This window comes from Lissotriton helveticus, chromosome 12 (assembly GCF_964261635.1).
Source record: "Lissotriton helveticus chromosome 12, aLisHel1.1, whole genome shotgun sequence".
NCBI classification, from domain to species: domain Eukaryota; kingdom Metazoa; phylum Chordata; class Amphibia; order Caudata; family Salamandridae; genus Lissotriton; species Lissotriton helveticus.
Genome location: NC_136073.1, coordinates 247,751,110 through 247,771,661, shown reverse-complemented (window position 1 = coordinate 247,771,661; position 20,552 = coordinate 247,751,110). Strand labels below are relative to the sequence as shown.

At 48.5% G+C, this 20,552-nt stretch overlaps 1 protein-coding gene across 1 annotated transcript in view; it reads right to left on the bottom strand.

Moving 5' to 3' along the window:
* SPIRE2 (spire type actin nucleation factor 2) overlaps positions 1-20,239 on the bottom strand; it is a 230,843-nt gene extending 210,604 nt beyond the window's left edge. The window contains exon 1 of the mRNA XM_078670918.1: positions 19,889-20,239. Coding sequence (XP_078527044.1) covers positions 19,889-20,129 — 241 coding nt within the window. The 5' untranslated portion in view covers positions 20,130-20,239. The remainder of the gene's footprint in view (positions 1-19,888) is intronic.
* Between the last annotated feature and the right edge of the window lie 313 nt (positions 20,240-20,552).

The following is a 20,552-nucleotide window of genomic DNA, read 5'->3' as shown; positions in this document are numbered from 1 at the left end:
AGTTTGATTATATAGGAATTTGGTTTGCTGCATCGAGCAAATGGCACTACCAAATTAAACAATTCCGAAATAATATGAGCATAACAGTTGCTGGCTTGTAGTTTTTTTAACCGCAAGTATGGCAGCTGAGCCTTGACTCTTTACATCGCCAGGTGCCTTGGCAGATCAATTTATGTGGCAGAACTCTGGGGGACAGTTTGATTATTGCTGTAAACAATTGTTTACACCACTATTGTCAAAGCCTCAAGTCACCCCACTCTGGTCCTCTAGGAAAAAGTTGGCTTCTTAAGCATTTCTCGCTGTGCTAATTTTAGAGCCCTTCTTTATGGGTACGGCTTTGGACCAGTGCTTAATTTGAGTCTGTGCTTTCGTCTTCTCACCACCAGTGCTTAATTGTCAACACCGGTACTTGTGAAAGTCTGCCACAAGGTGGCGGTGTCTGGCTAATTAAAGATGACATCAGCAACAGTTAATTATTAATTCAATATACATTAAAAATGACTGCCAACTAAGCCATTCTTGTAGCTTCAGGTGAATAATACTCCGAATTTTCACACTTGGAGGAGTGTGATGGTTAGTAGTTGTGTTGTTACTACTTTTGGCAGCATGGCAGGGGCAATGTGTGAAGGAAGCTACAGTGACCTCCTGACAAAAGCCCTGGCGCTCATTTTTTTTTTTTTTTACAAATTAAGCACTGCTATAGACTATCCCTGATGTAAATGTTTTCAAAACTACTGTGAGTTCTCTACTTGCTAGTAAGGGCATTGCATCATTTGCAAGGATCAGGCAAATAAAATGTTTGTTCTTTTACCTAGAGGTCCCTGATATGTGTCCCTCCCCTGACACATTACATTCTAGGGACAATCTTATATTTAAATCTAGGCTTGTTAATGGATTGAGAACTCTAACCTGGAGCTAATCCTATGGAACTTCTTCTTGCCTTCTTGTTTTATTATTATCTTGACTTATTATTGTTTATTTAAAACTGTATTCAAATATCAAATCACTTTTTTTGCTTTTTATTATTGATTATGTATTAGGGTAATATTTTATGGGTGTTTAATCTTAATAAACCAAATAAACATGCTTGTCGAGTTCGACTTGCCGACTTTGCCAAAGTGTGCGATCCCTAGTAGTTCAGTTAATATGTCAGGACATTTATTTTCCCTTAGAAAAGGGTTAATCACTAGGGTTATTTTTTTCTTTATTTTATGTATAATTGTTTTGTATTTTACAAACCTAACATATTCATAAAACATATGATCCTTACTGCTGGGATCAAGGGAACAAGAGCCAAAAACTTGGCTGGGCTCTTCTGCGTCCTCCATAACCACAGATTGAGCTACCAAAAGAACAGATGAGACTGGTCTGTCAAGAGCATCAAGAGTTCTCACCTGAGGACCTTTTGTCCAAATTTTTTGTGGGAACCTCAGTATCCTGTATGCTTCCCCTTATGAAAGGACCAGGGATTCATTCAAAAATGTATCACAAATAGGGGTGGGTGAAAAAATCTGCTTCGCCAGCATTGTTTGCAGAGTTTTGCCCACTCCGTGCTCCGCTTGGAGCATGGAGTTCCGGCAAAGCTTTGCCAAGTGCTGCATGAAGGTGTTTTTTCTTGCCCATGGCTCGCCAACGTTAAGTTGGTGAATGTGAGCAAGAATGTGCATCCCCTAGCGTAATTTCGAGCACTAGAACCCTTTCCCAGCGAGATCTCTCAATGTAGGCGTCACGGCAGGTCGCTACAGTTCGTGTTGAGAAAGCTGCCGCTCGAGTTGAAAATCGACTCAAGTGGCAGAAAGAAGCAGTGTGCCGCGTGGTGCAGTTCGTGCTGATTTTACAGCATGGAACAATCTCCCGGCAATAAAAATCAACACGAGCAGCACGACATGCCAAATTCCGCCTACTCGCGGAATCTCGTAGAGGTTTTAGGTAACTCTGCGGAATTCCACAGAGTGAAGCTCAATGAGTTTCGCCGACCACTAATCGCAAACTTAACCCTCTGGGGGTTTAGAGCCCTGTCCAACAAACAGGTTAACAACAGGATAAAGATGCAAGTACAGTTTACGTGGATATAGACATGGTCAGCACAATATACAGGTTAACAGGAAGATAAACTTATGCACTTATACAGCCATTGTTTGCGTCATAAGCAACCATTCAAACCAGCACTTGAAATCAAAGATGCCAAGTTACAGACATAGAGATGCAGTTGTGCCTGCATCCCTTCCTGGCTGTTAACTGAGGCCTTGCAGTAAAGAGCCTGTTATATAACAGGTTATGCGCTTTAGATCTGTCTCTTTCCAACCCACCCACCATGCTTTCACCAGCCTGGGGACAAAGTCTTCTCCAGTGCCAGCTGAAAGCACAGACTGCTTTAGACAATGATGCCTGTAAGACACGGTGCCCCTGTGAACCCAACTTCACCTGTAGCAAGCAACCCTACAGGGCCAAGCCTGAACTCAGGGCTTCTAAGAGAATGCATTGGTGCAAGGGATTATTACGCTTACAAGGCAACTAAGAGGGAGAACAGTTTGCCGACAGATATATTCAATGCACACTATGAATGCATTCTTGGCATATTTCGCTAGTGTGTGGCAATTACAATTTCCATTGAGTAAGCAAGACCAATCCTGTATGATAACTAACTTGTTTTATACAGTGCTTGCTGCCATATTCTTGTGGTTAGATACTACCCATTAGTCAATTTATTGGTACTTCTTTTGTCAAAATTAAAAGCGTGAAAGGTGGAATTGACTCATTGGGATGCAAATCTGCTACCTGTGGGTTGCATGCGGACTATTGCAGCAGTTACAGCCAATAGAGCTGTTCTTGTTAAGTCTGACCTAGAAACAGTTATCGCTGTTTTTCCACTTTCATTAAATAAAAACAACCTAGCATTGGCAAAACTAATATGTCTGGCGTTGGGTTCTAGTCTCTTTGGCTTTATCAATGCTTGATCTCCAGACCTGAGAAGAGCCTCTACGGACAATGCATCCAAGAGAGGACGGAAAGAACGGTCCACGTGCAGAAAGGAAGTATTTAAAACTGCAAGGGGTTATCACAAACAATAAGATCATGAAAGTGGATGCCAAGTGGTGCTCTAATCACAATATTGGCCCAGAATAGCATGGACAAAGCGTAAACTGCCCCGGCGAAATTGGCAAACTTCAGCGTTTGTGAAGGGTGCAATTTGCCAAGCTTTCTAATTTTTCACAACTCGCTTTACAAGACGATTCCTGCACAAATAGTGTTTAACTTGAGGATTTTATCATTGCACATCTACTTGGTGTGCAAGACTTCTACCAAGTTCTAACTGCTTAGCAGCTTTTGAGAATATCATGAAGACTGGAGTTTTTTAAACAAATTGATAAAGGTGCAAAGCAAGAAGTTTTACAACATTGTATATCCTGCATAACTCCGACTTCCCTTGAAGTGAACCTCAACTAGGACAAAGCAGCGCTATCTGAAGGCCTGACATTGTGTGTGTGAGACCTCTGAGGGCACTGGGCAGTGATATTCAATGCACAGCTCCAGTCTTTGGTAGGGAAAATGTTTACATCCATATCAGATATTTGAAGACAAATCCAGCAAACTGGAGATCGAGTTCATTGAATGAAACTCCCTGATGCAACTGTGAGGATCAGTGGATGAAGAGAAGCAGGAAAGAGAGTCCCCGGACGACTGCACCAGAACATTGAAATATGAAGGTGACAATTTGTGGATAAATCTGGGAGAGAATATGGAGATTTGAAGATCGTCAAAGAAAACAATGAAAGAAGTAAAATACTGGTCTATTTAAATGTTCTCTCAGGGAATTGCTATACGGGCCAGATCTATTCGTGAGCAGTGCTGACAAAGCCCACACGATGGGAATAATGGGCCAGATGTATGAAGCTCAAATGGGTTCGCAAACGCCGAAATTCACAGAATTTCGGCGTTTGCGAACTCATTTTCGCAAAATGGTATGTATGTAGCAAATTTCAGTGCAAAATAAGGAATCGCAAATTTGCGATTCCTTATTTTGCTATTGCATTTAAGGAATCGCAAATTTTGCGATTCGTTAAATGCAATGTATGAAGCACCCAGGTTTTGCGATTTCTCATTAAGAAATCGCAAATTACCACCAACTTGAAGTTGGGGTAATTTGCGATTTCTTCCATAAAAGCACTTTTTTGCATTTGTGAAGGTGTCATGTGGCGCACATACATGCCCTATGCACACACATGTGAATTTCAGGGGTGCATCAGGGTGTCCTTATGACACCCTAGCACCCTTGATATTATTCTCAATTTGCGATTCTCAAATTGCGAATCGCAAATTGAGAATAACTTCCCATTCATTCCTATGGGTCTCCTGGCCCATAGAAATGAATGGGAAATTATTCCTTAATTGCGAATTCGCAATTTGCTATTCACAAATAAGGAATAATAAGAAATCGCTCAAAAATTGCGATTTTTTAGATACATACCATTTTGCAATTCTCAAAAAATCGCTATTTGAGAATCGCAAATAGGTATTTTGATACATCTGCCCCAATAAGCCCATTACATTATTTATGGTCCAGAGACATTTGCATCAAACTTCCTCCTATCCAAATGTTCATTTGCGGAACATATCTTTAAAGAGGAACCATGATAGACACCTCATTGTTCTAAAGGTAGCAATCCCACATACATATACATTTCTCTCAAAACACGTCAAGCACTAGAAGTGAGATGCAAGAGGTTACTCTCAAGCTCATGTACAGAGAGTTTGGCTACAGGTGGCTTTACCCTTTGCATCGTTTTTCAGAGCACTGCCCAGGCAATACTACACAAGAGTTCATGGACTTCGTGAATACAGGCTATACCACGATAAAAGGCACAACTCAGGCGATCTCAAGAAAGAGGGCACACAGCAAGCAGGCATGATAAACACAAAAAAAGGGCAGACCACTCAGGAACATACATGAAAATGGCCTGGAACCCAAATTAGCAATGCAAAAGTCTGTAAAGTGAAAGAGTACCTGTCCCTTGAACATTACTGATGGCTGGGGATATCCTCTTAATAAGAGGCATAGCCACCTTGTCCATCATCCATTTCACAGTCATTATTTATTCATGCGAGTCCTCAATGAACAAGCACTGCCAAAATAAATTATTCTTTCACAAAGCTATTGGCGTTGACAGGGCTTGTTTGTTTTTGACATCACTTTTAGTTTATACTTAATTTACTCATAGGTGCTGGAAGTAGAAGTGCATAGGTGCTGTAGTGCCCCTAAATTATCTATTCTGGAGTTCAGAAAATGAATGAGCAACATAGCTGTCTTTAAATGTAGTTTTTATCTTATCACATTTGCTGTGAGGTCAAAGACAGAGGTCAAATGTCACACTATGTCTTCTGATAACTTGCTGCTTATCCTTTTAACCGCATGCGTGCGGCATGATTCCCCCCCGTACGCTGGATTTTGCGAAAGCGCACTTTACATGACGAGCTGGGCTCGTCATGAGCGTGCGAGGAGGCTACCTCATGACGAGCCCAGCTCGTCATGAGCGTCGAAGGGGTTAAAAGGGGGCTTGGTGTCTACTTTTCTTTCTTTGACTTCAAAGTTAGAGGATTTTGTATAGTGAACTATGCAACAATTTTTGCTGGGTACAGTGAGTGTGTATGAAAAGGCTATCGGAAGTAATTTTTTCATAATACAAAACAAAATTCAGATTTAAAAAATGGCAAATTAACTGTACAAATTGTTCAGAATACATCAGCAGTTATGAAAGCACAAATTACGCTTTTTGTCTGTAATTCTCAAGTGTGATGGATACAAAGATTTTAAAAGGATCAAAATAAATCAATACACTTGGTGATGTGCAAATGAAATATTTACCGAACCCCAATTTCCACACATTTTTTTTTTGCTTGGTGTATAGTATTATCAGTAAAACTGTACGAATGTGCAAATTTAGTGGCCATTTCAGTGACAAATGTGCTCTGTAAATGACAGTGTTCTACCTCACCATACTTTAGTAATATATTTGCCACAATGTGCCCGAAAATCCACCATCAGCTTCATGCTGCACCCTTACCACTCTACTACTGAATACATTTGTTTTTGACTGACACTTGGATTTTTCACAATCCCTATGACTTTAGTGATGTAACATTGATGGCAGCACCCCCACTTTTAAAATTGTTCCAGCACCACTGAATTTACTGTTCTAAAATGGTTATCAGACCTCTTGGAATGGAAAAATAATAATATAGCCTTATAGCCCACCGTAGCAGGCTATATCGGCTCGGGCCTTTAACAAGGACGCGGGCCTTTAATGGCCGGTATAGCCCAGCTACGATGGGTTATTAGGCTATTGTAAGTTTCCGCCACTAGAGGGCAGAATGTTTTAACAAATAAAACAAAGGCCTCTGTGAGTCAGAGGGGATTTAATCCCCTTGGTCTCCATGAGGCCTTTTTTCACAGCAACAGCTGTGAATGGCAAACATTGGAATGTTGTAGCTCCGAGGTTTTACCAGCCATTAGCAGCCCGCAGAACTCCATTGTCTTCAATGGAGCTCCCAACATTCCAATGTTCTAACACAGTATAACAAAATAAATTCAAGACAGTAGTCGGTGCATTAGCAAATAGCACAGCCAACTTCATGATTCTGAAGGAAGAGGCGTGGTTAGGCTTATGAACTACCAGTCACAGATGCATTATGAGCTTTTCTTGTGAGGTCAGTTTCTGTTTAAATCATATATAAGTAAGCCAATTACGATAGGAAGTTGCAACGCATTTGTTCCATATTTTTAGGCAAGTTCATCACCCACTTGTTCAGAATTCTTGCACCTGATTCTTGTATTTTTGCAGCTGGATGCTATTTGGATTCTTCTTCTGGATTCTTTGGTAGGGCTCTTCTCTCTTCCTGATCTCAGGGAGAGCCTGGTGCCTGGCGAATCTACTGCAACACAATCCTCCATCTCCAAGCAAGTATTGCCAAAGCAGTGTTTTTTTACTTTAATGTTTTTTCCTCCAATCTGGGACCCTGGTCAGGATACACTTGACGCCATTCATTTGTGTAATACCGTGCAGGGTGACAATGTGGCTACTGGGAGGCGTGGCCCTTTCCTTGAGCAATCAAGAAGGAAGCTGAGCAGAACTTCACTGCATCCAGTCCTTGCCAACATTTATCTTGTTCCCAACTCTTTATCTCACTATCAGTACTTCAGGACACCACTAAAGATAGACTTTGACACTTTTTCAGCGACCACAGATTGGATAGTAGTGAATGAGGAATACTGGAAAGGAGTCATGGGCTGCAGGTGTTTGAGCTCCTCCTAAACCACAAACCTGGACTTGAATCACACTATCCCACGCGCACTGTGAGATGAAGTGTAGCACTAACTTAATCTCCTAAATAAAGTGATGTGAGGTCCTTGTATTTTATGTTTGTGTTTTCTTAACATGATTTCTTTATGTTTTGCAAAGAATCGCATAAACTGTATGTTAAAAAAGCAAAACCCACTTTTTTGTCTTCTGTGTGTGAGTGGGCCAGCAACCAGAATCAAACTCCTTACAGGATGATGCAAGGTTCAGAAAGCTTTCGATGTTCTAAGTTAATTTTTCTGCTTTCTTTGTTTAAATCTGTGATTTGCTGGCCTATGTCAAACACTCAATAAAGAAAATGAAAAATGAAAAAAGTAAGCTTCAGAACACCGCCGTCTTCCAGCAGGCTTGTGGCTGGTGCCTATACTCTACCTCTCTGTGTGCAAACAATTCACTGCAAATCATTATTCCGTCTCTCTCTCTTAGTGTAAATGAAGTGAAGTGACACCTCTGGGGTAATGCAACATGACTGGGAAGCCCTGGGAAATCCTGAATAATGAGTGCCGCTGTGATGATGTAGTAAGGGTACCATGGGCTCTAGTACAAGCAAGGAAAATATGCCCCCTCCTGCTGAGTAGCAGAAGACAGAACTGGGGTGCTACTGTTTGTGATTTTATGACAGCCAGGCCCCTGGAGAGTGGTCTGAGATTCTCTGGACACCCAACAGATGGCTGCCCAAATACAAGTGAGACACTTTTAGCCTCCCCTCTCCACAAAAAAAACTGTTTTAATGACAGTGGAGTTCTGTCTTACCGACAGTGTCTCGGGCCTTGTGCCTGTGACCATCTGAATTAACGGCAGTGTGATTCTGGACTTACTGGTCATGTTGAGGGTCTCTCTGATTTCATGAAAGAGGGATTCTGGTCTTACTCTAAACCTCAGTTTTAATGATAGAAGGGATATTCCCCCCTCCCATAACATCAATGGACCTCGGTTTTAATAACAGTTGGTGTCTGGTCTTTCTAATGCTTTCGGGGCTCTCTTTTATTGATGGGAGTTCTGCCCCACTCTATCATCCCCCATTGCACCTGTCTGTGGCCCTCATTTGTAGTGGCAGTGATTCTGGTCCTACAGCTAGTGTTTTGTCCCCCTTTTTTAATGATAAGGGGGTTTTAGCCTTCCGAATAGTTTTGGGGCCCTGAGTTTTAACGATGGGGATTCCACCTCACTTCTATCACCCCTCCGTACCGGTCTATTGCCCTCATTTTCAGGCCTCGGCTAGACAGTGCATGCACTCTCTCGTAGAGACGTGTTTCTTTCTGTGGGCTTATAGATCGTCCATCTCCTACCTTTGGTAAGCTTCAGTGTCGCTCTCATTTTCTTTGATGCCATTCATCATGGCATGTGGGCGTCATGCCCTTGTCTTGTGTTTGGCCGTCCTATAGCGCAAGGACCAATTACATGTCTTCTTACACTGCTCCAGATTTGTGGAGCTATTTTTTTCTGTTTTTTCAAGCACTCCATAGGAGTACTTTTGTTTTCAGGCCGTCTCCCTTGTATACATACACACATACCACTAAAAAGCATGCACGTACATAGAAAATGCATTTCTTAAAAAGTTGTTAAACACGAACAGCACCTGTTTACTTATTTTTATGCACAATTCCATAGTATTGGAGCGCTCTCTCAGTCGTCCATCTTGCCACAGTGCAAACATAAGCCGATGGTAATGGAGCACTTTAAGTGCTCACGAGTTACATTACACAATGGCACATTTACCTGCTTCAATTACTTTTTATACTGTTGTTGCTTGCCCATATCCCCATCTCCTCCTGCCTTCCTGCTCGACCTGTCCCCCCACAACCTCCCTCCTCGCTGCTATTTTTTTAATTGCATGATCCAATGGTATTGGAGCGCTTTCATTGCTCACCAGTTACATTACACAATGACACATTCATTGTCGTAGGCAGGAGAAAGATTAAGTGATTTGCCCAGAATCACAAATTATTCAGCCAACCCCTAGATTCGAACCTGGTTCCCCAGTTCACCTTTCAGCAGCTCTGGCCATTATTCAATATCCTCACTTCAAAGCTCCTCAACTGTTTCTCACTATTCTTTCAATATTTGTTCAGTGAGACCCTGTCAACACCAAACAAGCACTGGCAAAGCTAGTAGTTCACGGCAATGCCCAAGCTATTGGCCTTGTCAATGTGAATGTCTTTTAGGCATGTTGTCTAGCAGTATATCGGCTTTGTTCAGCATGGCTGAAAGTCCCTGAAAAAAGCGCTGATACGGCCAACGCAGGCCATGTCATAGCGCTTTTTTGGTGTTAGGAGGGGCAGGACAATAAACTCAACATGAGGGGGGAAGAGACCCAATGTCTCCTCAACACTGATTCTGGGCTTTCAGTATTTTTTTATCAGTGCTGAACAGCAGATGTGCTGCTAGACAACATGGCTAAAAGACATTCGCATTGACAAGGCACGGATGCCATGATAGACGGAGACTGAGAGAAACTCTGCGGCATACGAGGAGCACAGAGACAGGACTTTAATGACAGCACAATTCATGAAGACTATGATACCGAGTGACCATTAGAAAGAGTGTGCTGCAGGGGGTGAGCTACATTGAATCAGCAATATTCTACCAGTAACGGAAGTGACGTCACACGCAGGGTTTAACTGTCGGTGACAATCCTCGAATTTATCTCTTGTTCCACTCTCGGTTCCTCAATGGCCTCCTGTAATTGCTGAGAGGCAGGGGGAGATCAAGAACTGAAAGGCTCTTTCTTTACATTCAGTTCCTGCTGCCGCCTCCATGACCCCTGGGACCAGGAAAGGAGGGACTGCGTCCGGGTCACCAGAGGGCGCCCACAACTGACGCCCGCGTGCGTTTTAAAGCAAGGCAGATAAACAGAGGCGCGCAGGGCGCCCAGAGGACATGATGAAGGGAGAGCCGCGTCACAGGAGATGAGCGAGGCCCTGGCAGAGATGCGCAGCGCCTTCCAGATATATGAGGGAGAGGGGGGAGGGAGGGAGGGAGATAGCGTGGCCGCTTCTGCTGACCTGTCTTTTTATCCGCGTTGATGCAGCAGAGTGTAAACAATGCCCAGGGCTTCCCGGCACTGCTCCCTGCAGCCCTCCCCTGCCCAGGACTCCAGCTGCCGCTGGCGATAGAAAGACTCAGGGCCTGGAGGAGGCTACTTACTGGGCAATAGGAAGCCAAACCGAGACAAGGATGCTTGTGCAATAAAAGAGTCGGCACATGATGCCAGGCACGGCTGGTTGGCATGGACCAGGCCTGAGGGAGAGAGCAGTGGTAAGGCTGGGTGGTGAAGGGGCAGTGGTGGGCTGGGGAGAGATGGGGAATTGGCAGTGATGGGTGGGGAAGGCAGCAACAACTGGGAGAGGCTTGCTCGGGAATGAGAAGAGGCTGGATGGTCATTTGGAAGTGATGGGGAAGAAGATGGATGGAAAGGGACATTGATGGGGAAGAGGCTGGGTGCAGTGGGAGGGGATGGGCCATCGTGCCTCTGGGGAAGGGGCTAGATGCAGTAGAGTCTTCAGGGGGAAGAGGCTGATTAGACAATGGGTGGTGGTGGGGAAGAGGCTGCATGGGGAAAGATGCTGTGGTGGAGAGAGGCTGGGGCAGGTGGGAATGATGCCCCTGGGGAAGGGGAGTGGATGAGAAATGGGAACTGAAGATGAAGAGTGGATGGGATAGGCAGAAATATGATGGTGGACTCTGGAGGGGTAGGGGCAGGATGGGAAGGGCTGATTGGGACTGTGCAGTGGTGTTATACAGGAGGATGGTTGGGAATGTGCAGTGATGATATACAAGAGGATGGGGAATGGGCAGTAATGGTGTACAGGGTGATGGATGGGGAATGTGCAGTGGTGATATGCAAGAGGATGGATGGGGAATGTGCAGTGGTGATATGCAAGAGGCTGGATGGGGAATGTGCAGTGGTGATATGCAAGAGGATGGATGTGAATGTGCAGTGGTGATGCAAGAGGCTGGATGGGGAATGTGCAGTGGTGATATGCAAGAGGCTGGATGGGGAATGTGCAGTGGTGATATGCAAAGGATGTATGGGAATGTGCAGTGGTGATATGCAAGAGGATAAATGGGGAATGTGCAGTGGTGATATGCAAAGGATGGATGAGATTGTGCAGTGGTGTTATACAGGAGGATGGTTGGGAATGTGCAGTGATGATATACAAGAGGATGGGGAATGGGCAGTAATGGTGTACAGGGTGATGGATGGGGAATGTGCAGTGGTGATATGCAAGAGGATGGATGGGGAATGTGCAGTGGTGATATGCAAGAGGCTGGATGGGGAATGTGCAGTGGTGATATGCAAGAGGATGGATGTGAATGTGCAGTGGTGATGCAAGAGGCTGGATGGGGAATGTGCAGTGGTGATATGCAAGAGGCTGGATGGGGAATGTGCAGTGGTGATATGCAAAGGATGTATGGGAATGTGCAGTGGTGATATGCAAGAGGATAAATGGGGAATGTGCAGTGGTGATATGCAAAGGATGGATGAGATTGTGCAGTGGTGATATGCAAGAGGATGAATGGGGAATGTGCAGTGGTGATATGCAAGAGGATGGATGGGGAATATGCAGTGGTGATATACAAGAGGATGTATGGGGAATGTGCAGTGGTGATATACAAGAGGGTGTATGGGGAATGTGCAGTGGTGATTTACAAGAGGATGGATGGGAATGTGCAGTGGTGATATGCAAATGGATGGATGGGGAACGTGCAGTGGTGATACGGAAGGAGATGGATGGGAACATCCAGTGATGATACGCCAGACGCTTATGGGGAGCGTGCTGTGGTGAAAAGCGAGACGCTGGATGGGGAGAGTGCAGTGGTGATATACAAGACCATGGTTGGGGAATATGCAGTGGTGGTAGGCAAGAGGATGCATGGGGAATGTGCAGTGGCGATATGCAAAGGGATGGAGGGGAATGTGCATTGGCGATATGCAGGATGATGGAAGGGGAATTTGCAGTGAGTATATGCAAAAGAACGGACTGAAATGTGCAGGGGTGATATGCAAGAGGCTGGATGGGGAAAGAGCAGTAGTCATCTACAAAAGGCTGGATGGAGAATGTGCAGTGGTGATATACAAGAGAATGGATGGGGAATGTGCAGTGGTGATATACAAGAGAATGGATGGGGAATGTGCAGTGGTGATATGCAAGATGCTGGATGGGGTACGTCAATGGTGATACACAAGAAGATGGATGGGGAATGTGCAGTGGTGATATTCAAAAGGTTGGATGTGGAATGTGCTTTGTCAATATGCAAGATGATGGATGGGGAATGTGCAGTGGTGATTTGCAAGATACTGGATGGGGAATGTGCAGGGGTGACTTACAAGAGGCTGGATGGAGAAGGTGCAGTGGTGATATACAAGAGGATGGATGGGGAATGTGCAGTGGTGATATGCAGAGAATGGATGGGGAATGTGCAGTGATGATATACAAGAGGATGGATGTGGAATGTGCTTTGTCGATATCCAAGATGATGGATGGGGAATGTGCAGTGGTGATATACAAGAGGATGGATGGGAAATGTGCAGTGATGATATGCAAGAGGATGGATGTGGAATGTGCTTTGTCGATATCCAAGATGATGGATGGGAAATGTGCAGTGGTGATATGCAAGAGGATGGATGTGGAATGTGCTTTGTCGATATCCAAGATGATGGATGGGGAATGTGCAGTGGTGATATGCAAGAGGATGGATGTGGAATGTGCTTTGTCGATATACAAGAGGATGGATGGAGAATGTGCAGTGATGATATGCAATAGAATGGATGGGGAATGTGCAGTGATGATATACAAGAGGATGGATGGGAAATGTGCAGTGATGATGTGCAAGAGGCTGGATGTGGAATGTGCTTTGTCGATATCCAAGATGATGGATGGGGAACTTGCAGTGGTGATATGCAAGAGACTGGATGAAGTATGTGCAGTGGTGATATACAAGAGAATTGATGTGGAATGTGCTTTGTCAACATGCAAGATGATGGATGGGGAATGTGCAGTGGTGATATGCAAGACGCTGGATAGGGAATGTGCAGCGGTGATATGCAAGACACTGGATAGGGAATGTGCAGTGGTGATATGCAAGAGGCTGGATGGAGAATGTGCAGTGGTGATATACAATAGGATGGATGGGAAATGTGCAGTGGTGATATGCAAGAGAATGGGTGGAAAATGTGCAGTGGTGATATGCAAGAGACTGGATGGAGAATGTGCAGTGGCGATATACAAGAGAATGGATGTGGAATGTGCTTTGTCAACATGCAAGATGATGGATGGGGAATGTGCAGTGGTGATATCCAAGACACTGGATAGGGAATGTGCAGTGGTGATATGCAAGAGTTTGGATGGAGAATGTGCAGTGGCGATATACAATAGGATGGATGGGAAATGTGCAGTGGTGATTTGCAATAGGATGGATGGGAAATGTGCAGTAGTGATATGCAAGAGGATGGATGGAGAATGTGCAGTGGTGATATACAATAGGATGGATGGGAAATGTGCAGTGGTGATATACAATTGGATGGATGGGAAATGTGCAGTGGTGATATACAATAGGATGGATGGGAAATGTGCAGTGGTGATATGCAAGAGGATGGATGGAGAATGTGCAGTGGGGATATACAATAGGATGGATGGGAAATGTGCAGTAGTGATATGCAAGAGGATGGATGGAGAATGTGCAGTGGTGATATACAATAGGATGGATGGGAAATGTGCAGTGGTGATATGCAATAGGATGGATGGAGAATGTGCAGTGGTGATATACAATTGGATGGATGGGAAATGTGCAGTGGTGATATACAATAGGATGGATGGGAAATGTGCAGTGGTGATATGCAAGAGGATGGATGCGGAATGTGCTTTGTCAATATGCAAGAGGATGGATGGGGAATGTGCAGTGGTGATATCCAAGAGGATGGATGCGGAATGTGCTTTGTCAATATGCAAGATGATGGATGGGTATATGCAGTGGTAAAATGCAAGAGGCTGGATGGAGAATAACAGGAACGGGGAAGAGTCTGGATGTGGAATGGGCAGTAATTGTGAAGAGGCTGGATGTAGAATGGGCAGTGAAGGTGAAGAAGCTGTATGTGGCTAGGGCAGTGATGGTGAAGAGGCTAGATGAGGAACGGGCAGCACTGGTGAAGTGCCTCGATGTGGAATGCGCAGTGATGGGATGAGGCAAGGGGAGAGGTTGGAGGTACAGTAGACAGTGATGGAGAAGAGTTTGGGGGAGGAATGCAGTAGTCTGGTGGAGGGGCTCTCGGGAAAAGGAACAATGAACAGACTGGGCTGCGTTTAGAGCATGCACACCTGGACAACACCTTTGTCGTCTCTGAGCACTGTGCTGTGGTACTGCGCAGGCTGTGGGTGAAAGGACCACCCCACACACCCACAATGGAGTAGGACGACTCCTAGTTCACATCTGCCAATGAGATTCAATATGATGGTAAATTATACCTGCGTGCAAGGTGCCTGGGGCGGGGCCCGTGCAGACGCGACATGGTGGCAGTGGATGCATTTGTCTCTGAGCCTTTCTCTTTCCCTTGCGGGGTCCCACAGGGGTCCTCACTCAGTCCCACTCTGTTTCATGTATATGTACCTTCCCTGGTTCCTTTAATAAGATCTTTCACTTCTCACTGACTTCCTTTTCTGTCGACACACAAATTGTTGGGTCACTATCTAACCAAGGTATAGACACAGGCAGTAGATTTCATGACTGCATGCAGGCCATTAGCAATTGGATGAGCAATAAATGCTTAAAATTGAACTCCGAAAAAACTCATGTCATTCTTTTTGGAAACAATACTTCCTTCTGGTCTCCAGCCTGGTGGCCAGCAGAATTAGGCTCCCTGCCCACACCAGTGAGGAAGGCCAAACACCTGGGTGTCCAGATGGGCAATAAACTCACCTTTGGTGACCAGGTAAATTCAGTCCCAGCCTCCACCTTCCTCACACTGAGGATGAATAAAAAGATTCTTAAGTTCATCCCCTGTCAAAAGTGGACTATTGTAATGGACTCTACCTCAACATACAGCAGCATCATCTTAATAAATGACATACGCTCCAAAACGCTGGCACCCTCAGATTTAAGTCTGTCAAAATGGAAATCAAAAAACTGTACTGGCTACCGGTAAGGCACAGGATCAAATTCAAAACTCTTTTCATTGCCTTTAAGGCTTTACACAATACAGGTCAATTCCACCGTAGGCTATACTTTTCATGGTACGAACCGAACAGAACCCTTGGTTCATTGGGAGCTAAAACTCTTGCTGTCCCCAGATTTAAGAGAACTAACTGGGGTGGCAAAAGTGTCATCCCCTGCACAGCGAAGGCATGGAACCCTTTACCTTACCCTATTCGTTCTGCCTTCAATCTTCTCACATTTAGGAAGGAGTTGAAAATGTAGCTTTTTAACAACTAGGCCCTGTTCTGTTCTACAGTCGTTCCTTGTTCAAACATGTGAGCTAGCGCCAGGACACCTTTGGGTAATCAAGCGCTTTATTTGTATTTAACATAACACAACCTGTGGTGAGTGTGGCCCTTGTAGCCAGAGATGTGTGTCACATGAGGCCAAAGATTCACCATTTTCTGAAGATGCTTCACTCCTGCGTGGTCCTGTATGAATTCCATTGTCCACAAACAGCACGCAGCTCTGTCAGTGCACCTCGGAACTAGCCCAGCTGTGCCAGTGCTGACACCCGCACCCGTCTCTGCCCGTGCACCACAATCTGCAGCGCCCCTGCTGTTTTAGCACGGACTTCCAAGCACAACTCTTGTAGGCTACATCAGCACTGCCCTGCATAATCGCCTGCTATTTCAGTGGCAGGAATGTCTTGGCCCATGAAATGCACCTCACTCCTGTCCTGCAGCGTACCTGTCATGTCACCACTGAGGTCTAAGCGCAGCTCTCCCAGTGGCGCCTCTGATGCTTCTTGCAGTAGACCCTACTGCTCCAGTGCTGGGACCCACGCGCAGCTCTGCCAGTGCACCTCACTCCTGCCTTGCAGCACCCCTGCTATGCTGGCACTGAGCTCTCAGCACAGCTCTCCCAGTGGCGCCTCTGATGCGTCCTGAAGTAGGCCCACTGCTCCAGTGCTGGGACCCACGCGCAGCTCTGCCAGTGCACCTCACTCCTGCCTTGCAGCACCCCTGCTATGCTGGCACTGAGCTCTCAGCACAGCTCTCCCAGTGGCGCCTCTGATGCTTCTTGCAGTAGACCCTACTGCTCCAGTGCTGGGACCCACGCGCAGCTCTACCAGTGCACCTCACTCCTGCCTTGCAGCACCCCTGCTATGCTGGCACTGAGCTCTCAGCACAGCTCTCCCAGTGGCGCCTCTGATGCTTCTTGCAGTAGACCCTACTGCTCCAGTGCTGGGACCCACGCGCAGCTCTGCCAGTGCACCTCACTCCTGCCTTGCAGCACCCCTGCTATGCTGGCACTGAGCTCTCAGCACAGCTCTCCCAGTGGCGCCTCTGATGCTTCTTGCAGTAGACCCTACTGCTCCAGTGCTGGGACCCACGCGCAGCTCTGCCAGTGCACCTCACTCCTGCCTTGCAGCACCCCTGCTATGCTGGCACTGAGCTCTCAGCACAGCTCTCCCAGTGGCGCCTCTGATGCGTCCTGAAGTAGGCCCACTGCTCCAGTGCTGGGACCCACGCGCAGCTCTGCCAGTGCACCTCACTCCTGCCTTGCAGCACCCCTGCTATGCTGGCACTGAGCTCTCAGCACAGCTCTCCCAGTGGCGCCTCTGATGCTTCTTGCAGTAGACCCTACTGCTCCAGTGCTGGGACCCACGCGCAGCTCTGCCAGTGCACCTCACTCCTGCCTTGCAGCACCCCTGCTATGCTGGCACTGAGCTCTCAGCACAGCTCTCCCAGTGGCGCCTCTGATGCGTCCTGAAGTAGGCCCACTGCTCCAGTGCTGGGACCCACGCGCAGCTCTGCCAGTGCACCTCACTCCTGCCTTGCAGCACCCCTGCTATGCTGGCACTGAGCTCTCAGCACAGCTCTCCCAGTGGCGCCTCTGATGCTTCTTGCAGTAGACCCTACTGCTCCAGTGCTGGGACCCACGCGCAGCTCTGCCAGTGCACCTCACTCCTGCCTTGCAGCACCCCTGCTATGCTGGCACTGAGCTCTCAGCACAGCTCTCCCAGTGGCGCCTCTGATGCTTCTTGCAGTAGACCCTACTGCTCCAGTGCTGGGACCCACGCGCAGCTCTGCCAGTGCACCTCACTCCTGCCTTGCAGCACCCCTGCTATGCTGGCACTGAGCTCTCAGCACAGCTCTCCCAGTGGCGCCTCTGATGCTTCTTGCAGTAGACCCTACTGCTCCAGTGCTGGGACCCACGCGCAGCTCTGCCAGTGCACCTCACTCCTGCCTTGCAGCACCCCTGCTATGCTGGCACTGAGCTCTCAGCACAGCTCTCCCAGTGCCCCTCTGATGCTTCTTGCAGTAGACCCTACTGCTCCAGTGCTGGGACCCACGCGCAGCTCTGCCAGTGCACCTCACTCCTGCCTTGCAGCACCCCTGCTATGCTGGCACTGAGCTCTCAGCACAGCTCTCCCAGTGCCCCTCTGATGCTTCTTGCAGTAGACCCTACTGCTCCAGTGCTGGGACCCACGCGCAGCTCTGCCAGTGCACCTCACTCCTGCCTTGCAGCACCCCTGCTATGCTGGCACTGAGCTCTCAGCACAGCTCTCCCAGTGCCCCTCTGATGCTTCTTGCAGTAGACCCTACTGCTCCAGTGCTGGGACCCACGCGCAGCTCTGCCAGTGCACCTCACTCCTGCCTTGCAGCACCCCTGCTATGCTGGCACTGAGCTCTCAGCACAGCTCTCCCAGTGCCCCTCTGATGCTTCTTGCAGTAGACCCTACTGCTCCAGTGCTGGGACCCACGCGCAGCTCTGCCAGTGCACCTCACTCCTGCCTTGCAGCACCCCTGCTATGCTGGCACTGAGCTCTCAGCACAGCTCTCCCAGTGCCCCTCTGATGCTTCTTGCAGTAGACCCCACTGCTCCAGTGCTGGGACCCACGCGCAGCTCTGCCAGTGCACCTCACTCCTGCCTTGCAGCACCCCAGCTATGCTGGCACTGAGCTCTCAGCACAGCTCTCCCAGTGCCCCTCTGATGCTTCTTGCAGTGGACCCCACTGCTCCAGTGCTGGGACCCACGTGCAGCTCTGCCAGTGCACCTCACTCCTGCCTTGCAGCACCCCTGCTATGCTGGCACTGAGCTCTCAGCACAGCTCTCCCAGTGCCCCTCTGATGCTTCTTGCAGTAGACCCCACTGCTCCAGTGCTGGGACCCACGCGCAGCTCTGCCAGTGCACCTCACTCCTGCCTTGCAGCACCCCAGCTATGCTGGCACTGAGCTCTCAGCACAGCTCTCCCAGTGCCCCTCTGATGCTTCTTGCAGTGGACCCCACTGCTCCAGTGCTGGGACCCACGTGCAGCTCTGCCAGTGCACCTCACTCCTGCCTTGCAGCACCCCTGCTATGCTGGCACTGAGCTCTCAGCACAGCTCTCCCAGTGCCCCTCTGATGCTTCTTGCAGTAGACCCCACTGCTCCAGTGCTGGGACCCACGCGCAGCTCTGCCAGTGCACCTCACTCCCGTCCTGCAACGTCCCTGTCATGTCACCACTGAGGTCTAAGCACAGCTCTCCCAGTGGCACCTCTGATGCTTCTTGCAGTGGACCCCACTGCTCCAATGCGCAGACCCACGCGCAGCTCTGCCAGTGCACCTCACTCCTGCCGCTTGGCACTGCTGTTGCAGGAGTGAGACCATGCTGCCATGCTAATGCAAAGCGCGCCTAAGCACCCCCACCTCCGATAACACCGAAGAGAAGCCCACGTCCAGTGAGCTGCAACCATGAATGAAGGAGTGAGTGAATAAAGTACGTAATGAGAGCGCACGCACTCGGCGGCTTCTTGGCGCGAAAAGCATGAATTGCAGCACCACCTGCTAACTCAGGTTCCAGCAGCCGAGACCTAGTCTTTCTAACTAATCCTTTTACCTCCTGACTTCTCTTCCAGCCACACATCCCCTCAGCCCTCTCCACCAAGACCCTGCACATCAGTGGTACCCACCAAGCCCTTTGACTTTAATGTGCCCTTGCCTCTAGACACGCCCCGTCAACTCACAGCATGTTTAACTGCCACATTCCTGAGGACTCCCTCCCAGGGCCATCACAGCGCCCCACTTTACCTCACTGAGAGTATCATCTCTTGGGGTGGCACCCCCTGCTCCTCACGGGGATCCACCCATCGGACCCCTCATGGCGACAGACTCCTCCACCCGTACCGTACCACAAATATTTGTTTAAATAAAATCCCACGGAATTCACATTTCATAGTACGGTTCCAAGACACACATACACCTTGCTGCAGAGGAGAACGGCGCAGAGGGAGGTTTGTTCAGCTACCCCTCCCGTGGTATCCACTGTGCCCCCAAAGAGCCCCCCAGGAGAAACAAATCACAGTGGCACTTCCACCGCCTCCCCCCGGACTCGCCCTCGCGGAGTCACTCACCCGTCACGGTGACCGTGCCATCCCGGTGCAGGACGAGGGCGGAGGGCCCCGAGAGGCGACCGGCCGGGGCCCCCCCGGGACCCAGCAGCCCCCGGCAGCCCTGGAAGGTGAGCGCCCAGGCCTGCTCCTCGTTCACCGGCTGCTCGTAGCACTTCAGCACCTGCTCCAGGGACAGCTCCTCGGGCTCGGGTGGGAGCCCCGCCGGGGGGGCGCCGCGCTCTCTGCCGCCGGCCTGGGCCATGGCCGCCCATCACGGGCCGCCCCAGGTCCCCGCCGGGCCCCTGCGCTCCATCCACGGGCTGCGGGGCAGGGCTCCAGCCGCTCCGTGCAGGGCCGCCGGACTGTGCGAGGGCTGCGGAGGCCCGTCAGAGCCGCGGGGCGGGGGAGGGGGAGAAGGAGGGACGGGAGGGAGGGCAGAGGGACAGGGGAAGGATGAAGGGAGGGACAGGTGTAGGGAGAGGCGGAGGGGTGAGCCAGAGAAGGCGGCGGCAGCTAGAATCACGCACCGAGAGGGAGGGTGGAGGGAGCGTGGAAATTACGGAGGGAGGCTGGACACGAGGGAAGGAGAGTGAGAGAAGGAGGGATGAAAAAAGGAGGGGGAAGGATACACAAAGAAGGAAGGGAGAGTCCAGGTCATCGAGGGAATGAGGGGAAGATGAGGGAG